We start from the raw sequence: 20596 nt of genomic DNA, 5'->3' as shown, positions 1-20596 counted from the left end.
CCAATTCAATGGAGACTTTAGCTGTTCATCAAAGTCAAGCTAGCAGAAGCGTGTGTAATCCTTTATTCATATCTTCATTGCTGGGTTCTTTTGGGACTACAGCGGTTTGGATGTGCGTCATCACTTCACATTGTTTGCCGTTACTTTGGATTCAGCAAAGAAAAAAGGAAAATTTGTCTGATGTTACTATTTTTTAATTACAAAACATATAAATGTCGACTAGGAATTTGCAAAGACGTTATCAGGACGGACATGGATGAAAAATAATTCAAGGATTTAAGGACAATTTATGGTCGTTCTTCAGTTGAAGCCCATTTGCTACACAAGTAAAAATATAACGACAGCAACGACAAAAGAAGAAGAACATTCCTGTTTACGCCAGGAGGAATGCAAAACAGCTTTCTGGGTGATATGGCCTTTATCAGGGAAACATTGTCCATCAACTTTGACTGTGTCTGAGCACCAAGCATCATGATGTAAACACAGAGTCCAGCTCCTCTCGTCCCACTGGAGTCGTGTGTCCGTGAATGTGTCCTTCAGGAAAGACTGACTGAGGGGAAATAAAACACAAAGTTGAAGATATTTTAAAAGGAAAACCTGAAAGATTCTGTGCTTTTGAAGAAACATTTGTGAAACCATGCAGACTTTCAGGTGGGGAACACCTGAGCCTGCAGGGGAACACCGGGGGGGGAGGAGTTGAAGCAATGCTGGGAGTGTGTGTCAATGCAGACTGGTATGATGGGAATGCCTCTGACAGGTGCACAGCAGGGTGTGTGTGCTCCGTCACTGCTTTAACATTACTACCTGAGCTCACAGACTCTCTTTCTCTCAGCAGACAGATGCAAACTCTGTGTTATCGCTCTCATTTTCATGTTCCCATCAAACCCAGAGGAGCCGCCTGAGGCTGACCAGACCTGCCGTGCACATTATCACGCCATATTTGAATGCTCGGCCTTTTGTCTCTCTATGGCTTTTCTAATTCGAGATGATGGGTGCTTTTTGCTGCGGGGCAGGCTGCAAAAGCACACACCTAGCCGTTGTAGCTGGAGGTGGATGGGTCTGACATCTTTCAGCCAGGCGTCTCGTTTCCAGTGTGAAACGACAAGACAGTGTTGATGTTTATGTCTCATTACTTGCGTACTTCAGTAACCCAAACGACAATCTTTTCCTAAACCTAACTAAGTACTTTTGTTGCATAAACTTAATTAAATAGTTTTGTTGCCTGAACATAACTAAGTAGTTTTGTTGCTTAAACCTAACTAAGTAGTTTTGTTGCCTAAACCTAACTAAGTACTTTTGTTGCATAAACCTAGCGAAATAGTTTGGTTTCATAAACTTAACTAAATAGTTTTGTTGCCTAAACCTAGCAAAATTGTTTTGTTTCATAAACCTAACTGAGTTTCCTGTGAAGATGGAAGTTTATTTTGAAAAGAACGTATGGATGAAACGTGTGGAAATTGATATGTGTTGCTGGACTTTCGTAGGAAAACTCACCAAAAATTAGGAGTAACTTTTCGTGGTTTTGTCGTTTCATTCGAACCGTTGTAGGAAGGTCGGTTGGGCGGGGCTACAACTATGACTTTTTTGTGGTTCCATTAATTAAATTAATTTGCGTGGCCCAATATCACAAATCACACATTTTCCTCAGAGTGCTTTACAATCCATACAACATACGACAGCCTCTGTACTTGGACCTCCACATCGGAAAAGGATAAAACTGATTAATTTGTTAAAATTTCATAATAATTAGTTTAATCTATAATGTCTTCATATTGCTGTTTTTATCCGACCAACAAACAAGCTGCAAATTGTTACACCGAGGAAGCTGGAATCAGCATTTTTTTACACGATAAACGACTCATCAATTATCAAATATAGTCGTTACTGTCTCTTTAAGAGCAGCTGATGCACTCATTCATGCTGATTCTCTCAACAAACTGACCTTTTATCTCTGTGCATTCGAACGTTGTTTATTTCACTCTTGTCGTTCGCTGCTTCAGTCTGTGGGAATGCAGTCGGACGTGTTCTCCTAACGATAGGTCTGTTTATCGATCCGTGCTCGCTGCTCGCTGCACATTCCCTCCTCCATCGCATCGGTGCACAACAAACAGTTTTCAGGTAGAGATGCATCACATGTACGATGGTCGTCTCCTCCTCCTGTCCTGTCCTGTCACCTGTGTGCAGCGAAGGAATGCTGGTTGTTAATCACTCAGTCAGCAGGTGAAGGTTTTTATTCCACAGGTGAACCAGATTCCTCCAACATCTGACAGCAGAGTGAAAGTGAAGAGAGAGTCTGTGATAGTTGCTAGTGAACTCTTTACCGTATATATATCTGCCACCTGCTGAGCGGAGGGCATGTTCCTTTAAGAGGAGACACTACAGGTGAATAGGGTCAGAGATAATTAAATAATATATATCATCATGAAACGTCCCCAGTTGATTGCTTACATTAAGACATTCTTCTTGGTATCACTCCAGAAATCAGAAAATGTTGTCAACAGCTATAAAAACCAAATTTTTTTGGCATGTTTTAGTATTGAAATGTTGTATAAATCAGGTTATGAATGATATCTGAACAAACCCCTCTGTGTTAACCTTCAGAATATAGAGAGGAATGAAGCTGTAAAGTTTGGTGTATGTAAGAGCTACTGAAGTGGAGATTTATGGATCAGAGTCTGAGAAAAAACTCATTTAGAGAAAACGTCCTTTAAAGAAATGTTTAGTTAAATTACATACATGTTGAAGACACTACAGGTGAATAGGGTAAAAAAAATAACTAATAGATATCAACATGAAACTTCACCAGCTGATTACTGACATTAAGGCAGTCATTTTTTGTATTACACGTTTTCTGAAATGTGATGTTTTGATATGCAAATGAGACATTATCTAATAGTAACTTTTGACTTGTTGGGGCAAATGAAAAATAAAAGATTGTAAATGTCCGTTAGATTTTTTGGACTCACGTTCTGCTTCAGTACCATTCAGTGCTGTGGAGGAGTGTAACAGATATTCTGGGTGTGCTCATTTTCACTCTCGGGTGCTAATGAAGTTAAAATGGGGGGGTTGTTTGACCTTGTCTATCTCGTGTTGCAGCCTTTTACTGGACCGACTGGTTCCAGTGATGTCACCACATTTTACGAATCACAATAAACATAAAGACTTGCTGCATGAATTAACATTTGGATGAACGTAAATTTAAATATAAGACCCAAGCAGCAACAAACTGGATGTCACATGCACACATTTATATTCGTATTAGTCTGTTGCAATTGTTGTTTTCGTAGTAATTTGCCTCTGCACTATACTTTTGCTCTGGTTTATGCTTTAGATGCTTGATTGACTTCTGGTGACTAGTAGTTCTCTTGAATACCTATGTTGAATACATTTATTGTAAGTCGCTTTGGATAAAAGCGTCTGCTAAATGACTGTAATGTAATGTAATGTAATGTAAATTTATGCAACAATCGCAACAAATGAAAATAGATCTAAGTTGACTTACACCAGAACAACCAATAAGTTAAGTAATCGACTAAGAGATGGCAGGGAGAACCGTCTTCACGGTGGGTCACCACAACCTAAAAGCAGCACGAGAACCTCTCCAAAAACACTTTAAAAGTACAATACAAATAACATATTTCATATAATATATTTATAATATTTATTTATAATAAATTGAGACACTAAAATAAATAAACAATACAACAATCATCCAGATATCAGCCGTAGAAATAACTGTAGCTGCTTACTGATGCACTTCACTTCAACTTGAAACTAACGACCTTTATAAACTCATTCCAGCGTGTGTGTGCTTCGCCTCCTCCTCCGTCCCGACCACAGCTGGAGGAGTCCTTGTTTAGACGGTGCTAAACAATGTGAGGTCCTGTAATGAGTCGAGGGAGAGAATGATGTAATGATGTGATGTTTGATAAGCAGAGTCCGTCTCAGAGACAGAGAGTGTCGTCCTCCCTCCCATTCCTGCTGCTTTTACTCCCCCAAACACATCCTTCCTCCGTCACTGTGGGAAGACGAAACACGGAGCAGTGACTTTTTTTGGGTGGTTCACATTTAGGTCTGCTGTTTAAACGCTGTCTAATTAGTGTTTTGTGTAATTTCTGTAAATGACAGGGTTCACTGTAACCATGAAATTCCCTCAAAGTTTAAGGATTTGCATGAAATATATATGCACTTTTGTAAATTGATGGTCTTGAAAGTACTTTTTTTTTTTTTTTTTTTTTTTTTAAACCAAATTATGAAAATACACCCTGACTCTCTGTGTGTAGAGTCTGTTCTGATTTAACACGAGTGACTTTACCACTTTAACTTTCACACTTTAGTGGTGCGTTCAGGTGAAACTTCCCATAACGTTCCACAAAGAGCAGCAGGTGAAGTAGGAGATTAAGTATTTGACTATTCTAAATTAACCGTAGTAAGGTAATGGTGTTCACGTCTGTCTTTTACAGAATTTAAATTCGTATTTGAATGCCACTGAGCAGACTGAATAACTGGAAACACTCCTCTTACAGTTTCAACCTCAGACCTGATCGCTCTGTCGGGTCGTGACTGTGGTGTCTTTGTGGGGGGGAAACATACAGACAGATTAAGGCTGCGTTGGTGAACTCTTGGGTTTCTTTATGCGTCGAAATATACTCGATCAGGGCTGCAGTTTGATTAATTAGGGAAATGCAATATACAGTTTCTTGTATCATGTAACAGCAGCGCAAACCATTAGCACAGTGAGAAAAAACACTTTTATTTAACAAGCTTGTGTCTTTTGTATATTTGGTTGAGTATCACTTAAAGATATTGTGACTTTTTAATGGCGAGCTGCAAAGAGTTAACTTTCAAAGCAACCATTTTATTTTCATGATTAAAATCAAAAGGGGTCAAAAACTGTAAATATTTTATTAAGAGTGTTTAAATTTCAGTCTGTTTGGTGATTTCACACAAATTTGAATCCACTGCATCTAAATTTGAGTTTGCAGACCATAATAATAATAATAATAACTTTTTTTATATGGCAGCTTTAAAAACAGAGTTGACAAAATACTTTGAGAGACGAAGCAAAGCAAAAGCAGAATACAATATATAAGAATAGGAAGAAACTAAAACGTGACAAAACTAATTTAAAATTTAAACAGTACAATAGATAACAAATAAAAAACAAACCAATACAAATTTACTTTAATGAAATGACGTTATTTAGGTTAAAGTAAACGGAACAATCCCCTTTTCATGACTGTGTTTATCTAAACAGTACAGTCACGTGTCGTAGCAACTATTGCTTAGTAACAGCAGAGTTCATCTGTGGTTGCCGATTTCCTCCTGACTGTCACTGACAGACAGGCGATCTGTCGTGTTTGTGTGACAGCTAAAGTGATACAAATACACACCTTTTGAGTGAATGTTCACAAATGGATGAGTTAAAAAAGTTTTCAACTGTTATTCTGACACTAAAGAATGATCGGCATTTACCCTGAGGGGAAATACCACAGCTGTATTTTTATTGGGTTACACAATTGACAGATGACAGTGAGGTATTTCTCTTTCTTTGGTGTGGCGTTATATGATTTTTTTTAGGGGTACATTTAGTTTTTAGTTTTTTTCTTTAAATCAAAATTATTTAAAACACTCTCCTTTAAAGCTAGGGTTGGTAATATTGAGAAACCAGCAAGAGTGATCCAACCTAAAAACACAGCACAGTTTAGCCAACACTCTTCCAATTAAAGAAGTTTGCAGTATTAACAAAAAACATTGCTAAATCTAGCAAGACAGTCCTGTCCCAAAGCCTCTCCCCCCAAATTATCATGATGAATGTAAAGAACAAACATGGCTGCCATTAGTACGCTTTCAGTTAGGCTTTTTTTTTTTTATAAAGAAAAACTGAATATTGGTTTGCTTAGAGTAGAGGATCTGTGTTTTACCCAAATGGCAATGGACTGGTGATAAAGCGACTAAACCAAAATTGTTAAATTTTAGGATGATGAAAACTTAATTTGGTACGGAGAATTATGTATTTAATTTGTCTAAAAAGTAAATACCTCTATATGATCTGTTGAGATCTGTTACTTTACCTCTGGCTGTTGTATCTCTAAATTTGAAACTGTTTGAACAATATAGAACAATATAGAAAATAAGTTTCATTTTCGTTTCTACTGTCATTGTTTTAGTGTGAACAGTGCCACGCTTTGTCTAGTAAGATACAAATAGATATCAATTTAGTAAACTGTGAGAAGAGATAACAAGCTCTTAACTGAGATAATCTGGAAATATTTAATAGTTTCTTGTTGTGTGTATGTAAGACTTGAGTATGTAGACAAAATAAATATATTAATAATAGTTGTTAGTACTCACAGTTAGCTAGCAGCTTGTGGAAAACGCCAGTGGCGCCAATGAGTGCACGGAGTAGCCCATCCAATCATGTTATTCGGTCCAAAGGAAATTATTGGACGGGCTTAATATTATATTTTTTTTGGTCTGATCATTTCTTTTATTGATAAATTGAAATATTGAAAAAATAAAGAAAAATATTTTTGAAGAATATTTTCAACCCCGGCTTTAAGATCCGTCTGCTTACATTGAATCAAACCTCATCAGCTTACTCTCACAGCTAAATACTGTAGTGGGACTTCGACATGCAGCTATTATGGTATTCAAACTGGATCAACTGTTCAGCTGCAGACTGACAGTTAAGCCATAGACGTATCATCATGTATTAAGTTTGGACATGTTTCAACTCACCACTGCACTTCTTGCGTAACTACTTCTTTCAAGTTTGGGAAGCGTGCTGGATTGTGCAGCGTCTTGGTGTTTTAATCCTCCCTCAAAAGAAACCGTTTGCATTAAAAGGCTCCTGAGACAGAGCGAGATAATCCTTCACAGTAAACAGAGATAATGCTTTATCTTTACTCCATCAGGCAGGAGAGTCTTTCATCCTTGTTCCCTCTCTGTCTTCTTACTAGAGATAAAGGATTTTATCGCACTTGCAACACTCAAAAGGAATTGATTGTGGGGAGCTGATGTTGAAGGCAGGGTTTGACATCTACGCTTGCCTGCTCGGGCAGGGCAAGTAGACTGTGTCTGGGCAAGTTAAAAATAAATGTGAGCTCATTAGGGGCTCATAATGCTACATTGTGAAAGAAAAATCTTTTGATATCGTCAAGAGGAGAACTTACGTTAGCTAGTTAAAGTTAACCGGTTGGCGCCTGCTTGGCTACTAAACTAAGCTAAAAGCATATAAACATGTTGAACAACTAAATGAATTGCACGTTAACATATTATACTGTAATTCCCAGTAATCACAAACAGCGCAAAGTCTCTCTGTAGCATAGTCCTGCTTACAGCTAACAGCTAACGTACGGAGGTTCCATTGAGTTACATTATGGTACGTTCAAGTTCCACACAGTACAGATTTGTATTGGGCGAAGGTAAATTATAACGCTTTTACGATGTGTTCAAATGCAATCTTTTAAAATGTAGCTTTTGGTGAGAAAAGAGATAATTGAAACCGCATTATTGAATTGATATCAGAGAGGGAAATATGAGCTGTTTAACTTCCTTACACCGACCCAAAGCAGCTTATTAAAAATTATTTAAAATAATCGGGCAAATTAAACATCTCAGCTACTATAAATGGCTAAAAAAGCTATAGCCCTGATTGGGATAATCATGAATATCGACACATTAGTGACTTAAAAAGATGTCTAGCTTGCTATGACGGTAGAAAGTAGAGTAAGTAAAAATCAAGAATTATCATGTAAGAAAAAACAGAGGATGTTCACTACAAAAAAAGATGCGTCTCCTACCGGTTCTTAACTAAATGTAACGTAAATGGATTATTTTATGGTTTAGTGAGTTTTCTGATGATTATTAATTAATATAAATCACAATTATTGTGGCCAGGATGATCACAACTTTACATTTTGATACCCATCATAATAAAACAACATCTTAAGAAACAATCCCTGTTACTTTAGAAAGTTAATCTGTCACGTCTGTGTCTTTCATATTGTCTTTGTTAGCTCGGAAGTAAAAACTTGTACCAGAAATGTTGCACATTATACTTAACAAAAAAAAGATTACTCATTTTATGCATTGCTCAATGGCAAAGGGCGGAGGGGTGAAAACTAGACAAAGACTGTAGTCAAAGGCTTATAACCTTTAAAAGGGCATTCCCATTTTGAAATACAATGTTAAAGTAGTTTTTATGGCGTTAAACATGCTAACTGTTGCTCCATCAGTTTTAAAGCTCCGTCCTCTCATGTCAACCTTCACTGTGAGTCCAGCCCAGTTCCTCCTCAATCTCCGGCCATTTGTCTGTAATTTCCTGTTTTTGAACAGTTTCCAAACACTTCTTGTGTACAGCCTCTGCTGAAATGAATATTATGTAATCTCATGCCCCCATATTGTGTTGCTACGAGGAGAACAATGTGGACCAACGGTGATACGATCTGTCCTCGGGGACTGAGTCTAGATGAAACGTCAGGGTTTCATAAAGTGGTGAAGATTTATTTCCTTGGTTCTCATGAACATCTGTGCTAAATTTAATGCCGATTCATCCAGTATTTATAGACCAACAGACTGATGCAGTTTGTTAGCTGTAAAGTGGACTAAATGTCTGATTCTTGTCCACACTGTCGGAGAAAAACACAACCGTAAACACTAACAAGTCACTAACATAGAAAAGTTATAATCATGTGGACTCTCTGTTTAAATCAACGTTATTTTGCTTTGCTGTAAAACCCTTAAATGCAAAATTACAGTAAATTACTGGCAGTAATTTCGCCAGTAAGCTACTGTACAATTTACAGCATGGAAAGATTACGGCAAATAACTGTAATAACAGCTTTTAAGTGACAGCAGTTTATCTACAGTTGACAATATATCTGTATGGGAGAACTAAAGTTACTTATTGTTATCAAAATATACAGTAATTTGTAATCAAAGTAATGACAGTAATGTGCTGCATAATATTATAAAAGACAACATTTAAGTGGCAGCAGGTTCTCCAGCAACATAATGTACAATAAATCCACTGTATGGGAGAAAGATAGTAACTTATTGTAATCAGAGTAATTTGCTGTAATTATTAAAAACAATGACAATTAAGTGGCGTAAGTTTGTCCAGCAATATCATTTACAATTTACAATAAATCCACTGTAGGAGAGAAATATAGTAATTTATTGAATATTCGAAATTGAATAAAAAATGACAGTAATTTGTAATCAAAGTAAGACAGTAATTTGCTGTAATAATTTAAAAAATGTACGACATTTAATTGGCATCAGGTTCTCCAGCAATATTATGTACAATTTACAATATATTTAATGTATGGGAGAACTACAGTCATTTATTGTAATCAAAATATACAGTAATTTGTAATCAAGGTAATTTTCTGTAGTAATTAAAAATAGTATAGTATTAAAAAAATACAACATTTCAGTGGCAGCAGTTTTTCTCCAGCAATATAATGTACATTTAACTTAATGTAAACAAAATGTACAGTCATTTCTCAGCCATAAGCAGTAAATAACTGTGAAAAGAAACATTTAACGGTTGCGTTATGACTCCCAGAATGCATCACTGTAACTTTACGTGTTAGTGTCACAGTGATTCAGCCTCCAGCTCCACGTCTGCTCCGCTGCAGGCTGTGTTCTGGTTGCTGTGTAAATGTTTTCCTCCCAGAACTCGGGTTCCTGCGTCACACAGTCAACAGTTGGGAATGTGGGAATGAAAGGGAGAGGGATCGGTGCTCCATGAATGGGTCCTACAGGGAGGCGTACCTGTGGCCCCGAGGCCCCGCCCCTCCTCCACTGAATCTCACCTGGCCGTCTGTGAAACCCGAGACCGCAAGTTACTCTGCAGGTTTGGACATCCGTCACAGACCCGGGATCAGTCTTTGGTTCTGTCACGGTGATGAAACCTCAGTCAGTGGCTGAGAGCTGACACAGCAGTTTCATCTGACCGACTATGACCCCCCCCCGCACACACACACACACACACACACACACACACACACACACACACACACACACACACACACACACACACACACACACACACACACACACACACACACACACACACACACACTCCTGTTCAGACCTACCTGACTCTCTCTCTCTCACATTCTCAGTCTGGCTTCGTTTTCTGTTATTACAGCCCTCAGCAGGTCTAGATGTGATTCATAATTCTCCTTTAGATTGCTTCCAGGGTCAAAGGTCACAACCATTAAACTCTAATGAAAACTAGGGCAAAAGGGTTAAAAAGAGAAAATATGATTTATCATATTTCTGATTCTAATTTGAATTTTTTTTCATAGATTTTTCATTAACCATTATTAAAATGTCACCAATGTAAAATGAATGACTCACATTTAAGAAAAAAAAGATGTTTTATGACATTTTTCTGGTCAGGGGTGACGTTAACGACAAAAAAAAGTGAATTTCTCACGTGCAAATGTGATATGTTTAGGGCTTTTATTGTTAAAGGTAAGAACGGGAGGAGTCAATCTGATCTCAGCTGCCTTTGTCAAGGTTTAAAGGAGTAATAAAGTTTGTAATACAGAACACCCAAATTGATGTAAATGTAGCTCAACCATTTTCCGTACAACGTGATTGGTTGATGCAGTGTTTTCGCCTTGAAATATTATAAGTACTCACGGCAAAAACAACAGTTTAAAAATATATATATTGACATGCAAATTAAACAGAAAAAAAGGCATTGAGGCATCTTTTAAAACTGGTGCAATATCAAGATACTTGGTCTTGATTTGCAGATGTACTATGAGAAGTTTTCCTCCCAAGCTTTTACCAAACGTTCACGTAGAGGTCAGCGTCACCAGCTGTGAAATGTGCTCCAGTGTGAAGCAAAACATACATGCTTGATTATTCCCCCCCCTTTAACCCAGTTAGCGTTCCTCTCAGCGTCGCTCCAGCTGCTGCCAACTTGTTTCAGAGCTGAGAGGACGAGGACGAGGTCAGTTGGTGCAGCAGATTCCAGCGTTGCAGCAAAGCATGAAATGGACATCTTGGCTCTCGCTTAACCTTTTTTGTTTTTTCTGTGTTGTCATTTTTCTCCTTGTTATCCTCCGTCGGTTCTCTATGTGCTTCCATGAAACAGCACCGTGTGCATGGGTTCTCTGTGTGGGAAATCACAACCTCAGTCCAAACCAGACTTCTCTTAAAACTCAGCCTTTCATTAGACTCATCACAATAGAAGAGGTGGGTGGTTAACAGGAAACAGAAAGCAGGATCGGGGGGGTTGTGTGTTAATAGTATCTGTACCTGGACATTGTGCTGCTGCCAGATACAGCTCACCACACATACCTTTGTATTTCCAGCTATTCTGTAAAACACAGGGCACTTCCTCCTCTTTCCCTTTCAGACTCCTTTACAAAGTCAGGGTCATTGTTGTTTAAAATTAGCATAATGTTCGGCCTTGTTATGTCCTGTTTTATGTGTTTCCTGGTCATAATTGTGTAATTGAGAATGTGTATGTGTACAGAAGGAGGTTTCCTTGGCTTTGCGGGAGGCTTAAATGGTGGGCGGGGTTCATGAGTTGGCTGACTCTTGGTTTAGGGTTTAAGGTATGAGACTCTTTACCTGACAGAAAGGCGAAATGTATCCAAATATGGATGTGGACCGACTTGTTTTTAATGTTTAAACAAAGCTAGAAGTAATGAAATTGGAGATTATTAACTACATTAAAGCAACTAAGAGGAGCTTTGTTTTTTGTCGGTTTTGGCGCCCCCTTTGGACAAACGTGGTAGTGTTTCTGAGCACCAGACTCCCTTTAGAAAACATCTAATTTTACTGCAGCAGGGTCTGACCCGCTCAGTTCATTTTCCTGTCAAAATGCACCAGATTGATGCATTGAACTTTAAAATGTGCAAAGTTTTCTGCCGTCGAAACCACAATAGTTTCAGAGAAACCTGTGGGGAAAAACTGATTTTTTTCTTTTTTTTGTCTGACAAACGGTCCCGAACAATAAAGTATTCAGTTTACAAACGTACTACAGATAAAAGCATGACTCATCACTGCTCCTGTTTATTTTTTATCAAACAATCAATTCATTGTTTCAGCACTATGACTAACCAATAATTACCTACTTCCTGATACTTTAACATATCCTGCAGCAATGGTTTTATTTTGAAACAGCAACAAGAAATTTGCCTTATCTACATACTAATCTCGCTCTCAATTTAGCTCATTTTGGTGGAAAAATATTATTAAACTAGTACATTTTACTATGTAGGACTTTCTACGTGTTAACATTTGGTCATTTAAATGCTGTTTTAACAACATAATATCATCCAGTTTTAGATTCTCAGTTCTCACCTCAGTCTGATTCTATTAAAAAAGCCTTTTTCTATTTTTTCATTGTTTCTCTACAGTCCTGATCCAACGTGCAAACAATGAGTCAGTGAAACCTATTGGGCCGCTCCCTGAGAGGGACAACAGAACAAAACGAACATTACAATAATGAGGCCTGTGGTCTGTTAATATAAGCGGTTATTAAACATTAACTGCAGCCGGAAGCGCTGTGCCTGTGACTCAGAGTGAAACCTATGAAAGAGGAAGCATGTTACTCAAATCCAGAGATTATTCACGGACTGAACTTTATTAACGGACCCCCTGCAGTCGTCCTAGCTGAGGTTTTTTTAGGATTTAAACTGTGCAGGAGAGCAGAGGATGCACCTCGACGGCAGCCGGAGACAAACTGCTGTCGAGGTGTCTGATCGTCTTCCTGCAGAGACGGTGGTCAGTAGTGGACCTCCTTCCTATGAGGCTGACCTCTGAACTCGGCGCTGACTCCGGCTTCCTGTTGGCACGCTGGAGGGGAAGACATGATTATCTGTGGTGTTTCCACATTTTCCTGCACTGTAGCGCTGTGTGATGTCTGTTATTTAATAAATAGTTATTGATACAGAAGCAGGGGGAACGGAAATCTCTGTTTCTGTTGGTTAAGTCTGCAGAATCCCTAACGTAAACAATACTAATATGTTCCAGATTATTATCGTATTGTATTCCAGCAGTTTGTTTTCAGTTTGGTTTCATTGTCAGAACGATTACATTAGAATCTACTGACCCGATTTTTATGAAACTTGGTGGAATGGTTGAGAATGAGTAAAGGAAGAACCATTACCAATTTGGAGTGGATCCAAATTACTGGGTTGATGCACATGTTATTTTTCACTCAAGTGAAAATGACGAAAAACCTTCTGAAATGCACTTGAGTAAAGCTGTTTAATGACTTCTGAACAGATTTAGGATCAAAACTGCCTCATTCTCATCATGTTAGCATTATGGGATGAATGTTGAAAGTGCCCCATTGTCACAACGATTAGGAATCGAAAGGATCCTTTATTGTCATTATGCAACACAACGCAATTCAGTTGTAGTCCATCTGTAACAAACAAACACATGACAAACAAAACCAAAACAGTAGTTGCCGCCATTTGGGTACCCGTTTGGTGGCATTTTTTACATTTCATATCATAACATTGATGCACTGTTTTTAATTTTAATTTGAACCTTTTTAATTGGCTAGTTTGATTGATAAATTTGCAGCCATAAATCATAGTTTTGCAATTCCAACAATGAGGGTGATGTCAACATTTTAAACATTTTTCTTTCGGTTTGTCTGTCTGTCCGTCACATTCTCATGCACATGATATCTCAGGAATGTCTGGAGGGAATTTCTTAAAATATGGCACAAATGTCTTAGTGGACTAAAGATGAGCTGATTAGAAATGGAGGTCAAAGGTCGCTGTGACTTCACAGGCCATAACTCAAGAATTGATATGCTATTTAGAACAATTTCTTGCAAATGTGTTACAGGATTAAATTGTGAATTGATGACATTTTGCACGAACATGGTTTTAAACTGCAACCTGACAGGTTGGCGGAGTCAAACAACCACGTGGCGGTTTTTCTAGTTTCCACTTGGCTGCTGGTTGATCTCTATATTATGACATGAGCATTAGCCTTCATATAGCTTGTCCCAGATGATGTTCTGGCACCTTCATATCTCTCATCTGCTATTTGTTTAGACTAATTCCAGGCAGTGCTTTCATATTTGTGGCTATTTGCTGATTGCAGACATGCCTGTCTTGTCGACATTCAAATCTCATTCATAGCTGCTGTTTCTTCCTGGTGGAGGGTGGAGGGTGTGTCTGTGTTTGTGCTAGCCTGGAAAAAGGGTGTGCAGCCCTGATAAAAGAGCCATTAGTGAGCAGCCTTTATGGAGCCTTTCACTGCTCCAGTCAAAGGAGGGGGTTGTTCCCCGGCTGGCAGGCCCAGGCCCCTGCACCATTTAGGGTCGGCCACCTCCGCCTCAATAGCGGGCCTGTCTGGAGACCCCGTGTCACGACTTCCTGGCGGGGAAGTTGTTTCAGCTGTGTGTTAGCCGGCCCTGTGCACTGCAACGCGTGGGTGTGAGTGTGTTCGTACGAAGCCCAAATGTCCTAACAAGAATTCAAAAAGTTTGTAATACAAATGTGTGTGTGTGTGTTTAAGGAGAGTGTGTGTGGGGGTCTGTCTGTAGGAGGAAAGGGATCTTTTAATCTTAGTGAGGATATAGTTAACCTCGTTGTTGCTTGACAAAGACCTTAGTTACAGAAGAGAGAGGGAGTGTTTTCTTAGCAGATAAAAAGAGAGTGGCTGTTTGCCTTTTTTTTTCTTCAAAAGGCCATGTTTGACCTCACACTGTGAAATTCCAGATGATAAACTCAAGGTTTTTCATATTCTGAGCAAAGCAGCCAAGACACCAGCGTCCATTAATGGGGAGGAAACAATGTGGTCTTTAATAAAATAAAATGTTTTGCTTTGAAGGCAGCCATGTTAAAGATAAACATGTTGGTTCAGGCAAAGAACACCAGTCCCACAATAGATTAAAAGGCACTTCTGATCTTTTCTCTGTAATGAAATGAAACAAGAAAAGGCAAACAGGTGAACAGGCAATAAAGAAATAATAGAGCTGAAGTCAATTTTTTTGCACTATTCACACAGATGAGTTCTAAAAGTAGAGTAAGAAAACTCTTCTTCTGCAGTGATCCCTGACCCAGTTGTCCAATTATATGGTGTTCATGACCCTTAGCCATGTCCCGCCCCTCAAACACAGACTGGCCAATTAAAGCATAGCATCTTCCACCTCTGACCAGCGTCCGACAGCTATCCGTCTTTGATCCACAGACTCCCATCAATGGTTTCAGATGTTCTTCACCTTCAGGCTGGTTTAGTGGATCTGGAGTTCGTCACGGTTAAACAGTGTGTAACAGTGATACTCATTAATCTGAGAGGTTTTTTTTAATGATTGTATAATGAAGAGGGAAAGTGTTCTTCCTTAATTTAATTGTGTGAGCTTCTGTCTCCGGGTGACACTTTGATCTGTAGCTTTTACATTTTAATTTTTAACCTGTTTTCACTGATTAATCAGTTTGACATCCTGGATATTTCCTTCAAACACATATTGTAGTTCCTTCTGTCTGCTTCTCTCTGAAATCACTTTTTAGTTTTCCCAAAAAATTTATAATATTTCTTCAAAGAGTGCAGTTAGTGACAGTGTGGGCTCCATGGTAACGTAGCTCTGACAGCTTTACAGCCTAGCCGCAGGGGGCGGGGCTTAGCAATGGGTCAGTTGGGCCTCGAGATGATCCCACGTACTAAAGGAAAACCCATCTTGAGACTAACGGCGTCCCTGGGATGATAGAATAAATGTTTACGATCATGAGACATTGTGAGCGACAAATCCATGTTGAAATCAGCAGAGAGCTAATTAACGTTAGCTGTTAGCAGCAGGTTGGCAGCACACTCCTGCTCGGCTGAACTTACGGAGGTTACCATGAGTAACATTAAGCCCTGTTCAAGCTCTATTCCGTAAAAAATGAGAATTGGTTGGATGTGAATTATATCGGATTAATTGCAGACTGCACAGAGTCTCTCCCCTTCAGTCCCGCTGATAACGGAGCTAACTGCTAACGTAGGGAGGTTCCATACAGTTACATTATGATGCGTTCAAGCTCCAGACACTTTATCATGATGGGTTCAAAAGTAATATTGAGGCAAATCATCAGGGATCAATAAGACAATAGCACAAGATGGTAATAAAGGAGTGTCTGTTGAAGTGCATGTTTTTAAGGTGGTATCGGATTGGGGATTGCCAATCTTGTTATTTTATTTCTATTGGTATCGATTGCATTATTGGCGACATCTCTACACTGTAGACTAGAAAGAACCATTGAAATCTTCTTAGGTAGTCGGTTTCTGAAGTGGAAATGTAAATAAGTGAGGCAGCATGAATTAAAGTGGGTCCACTAGATAAACTCTAAACAGATTGATTTCTGACAGAGTGAAAGGAGATGCTAGTTTTATATTTTAAGGGACAAAATAAACAGACCAGCTTCCCCCATAGTTACTGGTAGGTGATGACATAAGATGGTGGAATCCAGTCCACCAGGCCGGTCCCAGTATGGGAGCTCAGCGTGTCTCCTCTGTGGCCCAGAGCTGACACGGACACACAGCAGGAATGTGACTCCACATTATGACCTAAAAGAAATGAAATGTTACACATGAGGAATGCTGGGAACTCTGTGTTCAGGAGGACAGGGTGTGTGTGTGTGTGTGTGTGTGTGTGTGTGTGTGTGTGTGTGTGTGTGTGTGTGTGTGTGTGTGTGTGTGTGTGTTGTTCTGGAGCTGCAGAGCCGTCAGCCAGCTAGTTTTATTGGTGCAGAATAATTCATGAGATGTTGGAGTTATAATGTGTACAATTCTCTTTTTACTGTGGATTCACTTTAAGCTAAAACCCAGTGGAGATGATTCTCCCTCAGAGCTCCTTATTTACTATAATTACAGACAAATCAATCAGTCGATCAACAGGAAGTTAAGCCTTATGGAAATGTTGGTGAAGCTAAATGAAAAGTCAAGTAATTAAGATTCCAGTGATAGTAACGATGTTTAGATTAGTTTTTTATCCCACTTTTTCCACATCTTGTTTTGCTTTCACCAACAGGATGGGGCCACCAATTAATATATTGATTTAGTCAAGAGAGGAGCTTCTTAAATAGGAGGCTGTTAATCTGACCACAACTAATTTAAATGAATATAAAGCAACTTTTTGCTTTATATTCCTTTGTGCACGCCACATCCATACTCTTAGCTCTGGATGTAACTGATATTTTATTGCAGTCCAACCATTCAGTTTTATAAAGCCACGTTGCATTAAAGGAAGTAGTCTTCTTCCAAAACATTTTTGATATTTTTGTTGAAATTCTTATCGCATCCTGACAGAAATCAATGAATCAAATGCTCTGACAAAAGAAATAACAAAGAAATAAATGAGTTAGCTATTGCACAGATGAGCGGCAACTTTGTACGGCTCATTTTCTGTAACCAGTGTAGCATTAAAGCACGGTGGAATTAACAAAGTAGCCACGCTTGCTAATTCCACCATGCTTTAGTGCTACACTGGTTAAAGACAATGAGCCGAACAGTGGGCTGGTTATGAATTCCCTGTACTCTGCTCTTTAAAGGCAGGGTTGGTAATCTTCTTCAAAAATATTTTCGATATATTTGTTGATATTCTCATCACATCCTGACAGAAAATAAAAAATAACTTTGATAAGAGCGTCCGATCATGTCATTCGGCCTGAATACGTGTATATTGCCGGTGCACTCACTGCTCGTCACTTTTACAAGCTGCCATCTAAACCGCTGTGAGCACTAACAATAGTTAGTTGTTTATGTTAACATTTTAATAATTTTGTGGGAGGGACGGACTGTCAGTTTTGATGACTTGGCAACTTTCTTGCTAGATTATGCAACTTTTGGAGCTAATGATGCTAGCTACTTTCATTGAAAAAGAGTTGGCAACACTGGGAAGAGTTTTTAGGTTTGTCAGTTAGTAGTCATTGCATTTTCTATTTCCATGTGCCAAGACACCCTTTTTAATTAAAAACCCCTTTGAAGTGCTGTCTTGATTGTTTTTTGGCTTTAAAAAAGAAAAAAGAAATGCTATAAGTTTCAACAGCAGTAATTATCCCCTGAAGGGAAGCAATGATTTATATTTAAGCATGAATGTATGTTTTCCTCTTTGTGTTCATTGTGATATATATATGATGTTGTTGTGTGCTTTCCTTTGCAGATGGATGGAGGCCTGTCTGGACGAGGAGCTGCCTCCCACCACGGAGCTGGAGGAGGGGCTGAGGAACGGCGTCTATTTGGCGAAACTGGGCAACTTCTTCGCCCCGAAAACCGTCTCCATCAAGAAGATCTACGACCGCGAGCAGACGCGCTACAAGGTGAAAAACATGCATTATGTATTTATACATCAAAGGAAGATAAGAGTCCCCTTTAATCTGATTGTCAGTCAGATGGTGAAATGTATGGTTGCATGCATTTATATGCTGTTCATTCTGTACACATGACATCTATTGCATTCTGTCCATCCTGGGAGAAGGATCCCTCCTCTGTCGTTCTCCCAGAGGTTTCTTCCTTTTTTCTCCCTGTTAAAGGGTTTTTTTAGGGGAGTTTTTCCTGTGCCGATGTGAGGGAAGGACAGAGGATGTCGCATGTGCACAGATTGTAAAGCCCTCTGAGGCAAATTTGTAATTTGTGATTCTGGACTATACAAAATAAACTGAATTGAATTGAATTGAATTGAAGTTATTAAAAATAACTGTTGTTAAAGAGATTAAACTGCAAATCTTGTTAAAAACGTCACCGGCTTTGAGTCGTGAGTGAAGTAAACATCGTTAATCTAATCTTCCGGGGCAATAAACATCTACAGTAAATCATAAAGCAATCCAGTCTTTAGTTCTCAATAAAAACGTGATGGTTGTGTTATTGGAAAGATCTTCCATTTGGAACCATCAACAGCCAGATGAGTAATAAAGTGTTGGACTATCAGACCTTTTAATATTTCCATTAGTAGGCCAAAAAACTCTCACAGTAGGTTTTCTGAAATACAAAACTATGAAGATAAAATAACAATAAACACAATGAGAATCACGACAAATAGTGTACATCAAAAGGCAACACTTTTTAAAGGGATGGTTCACCCTAAAGAGAAACCACATGGCCCACTGTGCTGCTATTTAATCCATCTTCAAGACTACAGATGTTGACAGGGCCGTCTGTTTATAACTTTTAAAAAAGCAGGAAGTGTCAATCAAAAGCTCCAAAGAGTTCGTTCGTCATACCGAAGTGTTTTGAATCCACAATGTGACTCTGCTTTGGAAACAGAGTGCTGTTGGTTTGGCCATTATGGAGCTGTAAAAAGTAAGAACATATTAACTGTGAGATATTAGTGGTTCTGCAAACCTCCGTGGATCCTCACTGACATCTTTTAGGTCAAGTGTTTCATGAATGGGACCACAGTTTATAGCTCTTGTTGTGGGTGTGAATGGATCTGAGTCTGTTGCATCCATTAATCATTCATCCTCTTTATGGTACAAATCCATGTGCAATAACCCGGAAACTTTAAATTCAAATTGTTTAGATATTTATTCAAGCAGCCTTGCACTTTTATCTCGTCGTTGTTTTTTGTGTTTTTTTATGTTCATATATATATACTTTATTTCTGTGTAAAAAATAGTTAATGTTTATCCTTTTTTGTTCTTGGACCTTCTTAATTTCTTTGTTTATTTGTCTGTTTCTATGTATTAGTGAGCGTAAGTAACCGGAGTCAAATTCCATGCATGTGTACGCATACATGGCCAATAAAGCTGATTCTGATTCTGACGTTTGGTTTCTCTCTTTCAGGCCACCGGTCTTCATTTCAGACACACAGACAACGTCATCCAGTGGCTCAACGCGATGTCTGAGAAGGGACTGCCAAAGGTGAGCATGTGTCCGATGACATCACTCACATGAACACGAACCTAAAACTGAACTTATAGAGTGGTGATAAACTTTATTTTATTAAATATCAGGCATCAGTCAGGAGTTCCTCCAGGACCAGTCAGTGAAATCTTCAATGAAAATCCTTTTTTTCTTTTCTTAAAAAAATATATTTCCTTGAGATTTTGTAATTATTCATTTGTTCAACGATGCAAATTAATAAAAATGTAGCCACTAAATCTATGTGGAACAAGGAACATATCAATATTGCCGAATAGCAATCAAAGCATAGCGTCGACTTCACCACAGTGTGAAAATCAACTTGAATTTTGTACAAGACAAAGTAAATCATCACATGGTCATACAACCCTGTTTCCATTCTCATATTTTATGTGCATTTTGAAGTATCGCATTAGAAAAGTTGTATGGAAAAAGCAACATTTGAAAGGTTTTTTTAACGCTCATTTGAGGAGTTTTTTTCCTTTTTATCACAAAAACAGATCTCTAGATAGATTAAGGAAACAAGCGTCAAGCAAAGGAAATTTGCTTGACAATTGAATAGAAACACAGCTTGTGATTAAGAAATGTTTTGCAGATTCTGTCTTTGCAGTGTTATCACAGGAAAAAAACATTATTTGAGATTTATGAAGGCTTCTTAAAGTTCAGGCGAGCTTTATGAGCTATGCTGTTTAAAAAAATCAACCCTTAAAAAATTGGACAAACACGAATTTGGTCCCAAATACAGTTTTTTTTCTTA

General features: G+C 38.5%; 1 protein-coding gene across 1 annotated transcript in view; it reads left to right on the top strand.

Moving 5' to 3' along the window:
- The window catches only part of iqgap1 (IQ motif containing GTPase activating protein 1), a 55940-nt gene that overhangs the window by 4300 nt on the left and 31044 nt on the right, over positions 1–20596 (top strand). Inside the window, exons 3-4 of the mRNA XM_054608317.1 lie at positions 18143–18299; positions 19762–19839. Of these exons, the coding sequence (XP_054464292.1) occupies positions 18143–18299; positions 19762–19839 (235 nt within the window). The remainder of the gene's footprint in view (positions 1–18142; positions 18300–19761; positions 19840–20596) is intronic.

The sequence above is a fragment of the Anoplopoma fimbria genome, chromosome 2, assembly GCF_027596085.1.
Source record: "Anoplopoma fimbria isolate UVic2021 breed Golden Eagle Sablefish chromosome 2, Afim_UVic_2022, whole genome shotgun sequence".
Lineage (NCBI taxonomy): Eukaryota > Metazoa > Chordata > Actinopteri > Perciformes > Anoplopomatidae > Anoplopoma > Anoplopoma fimbria.
This window is presented reverse-complemented; position numbering and strand designations above follow the sequence as displayed.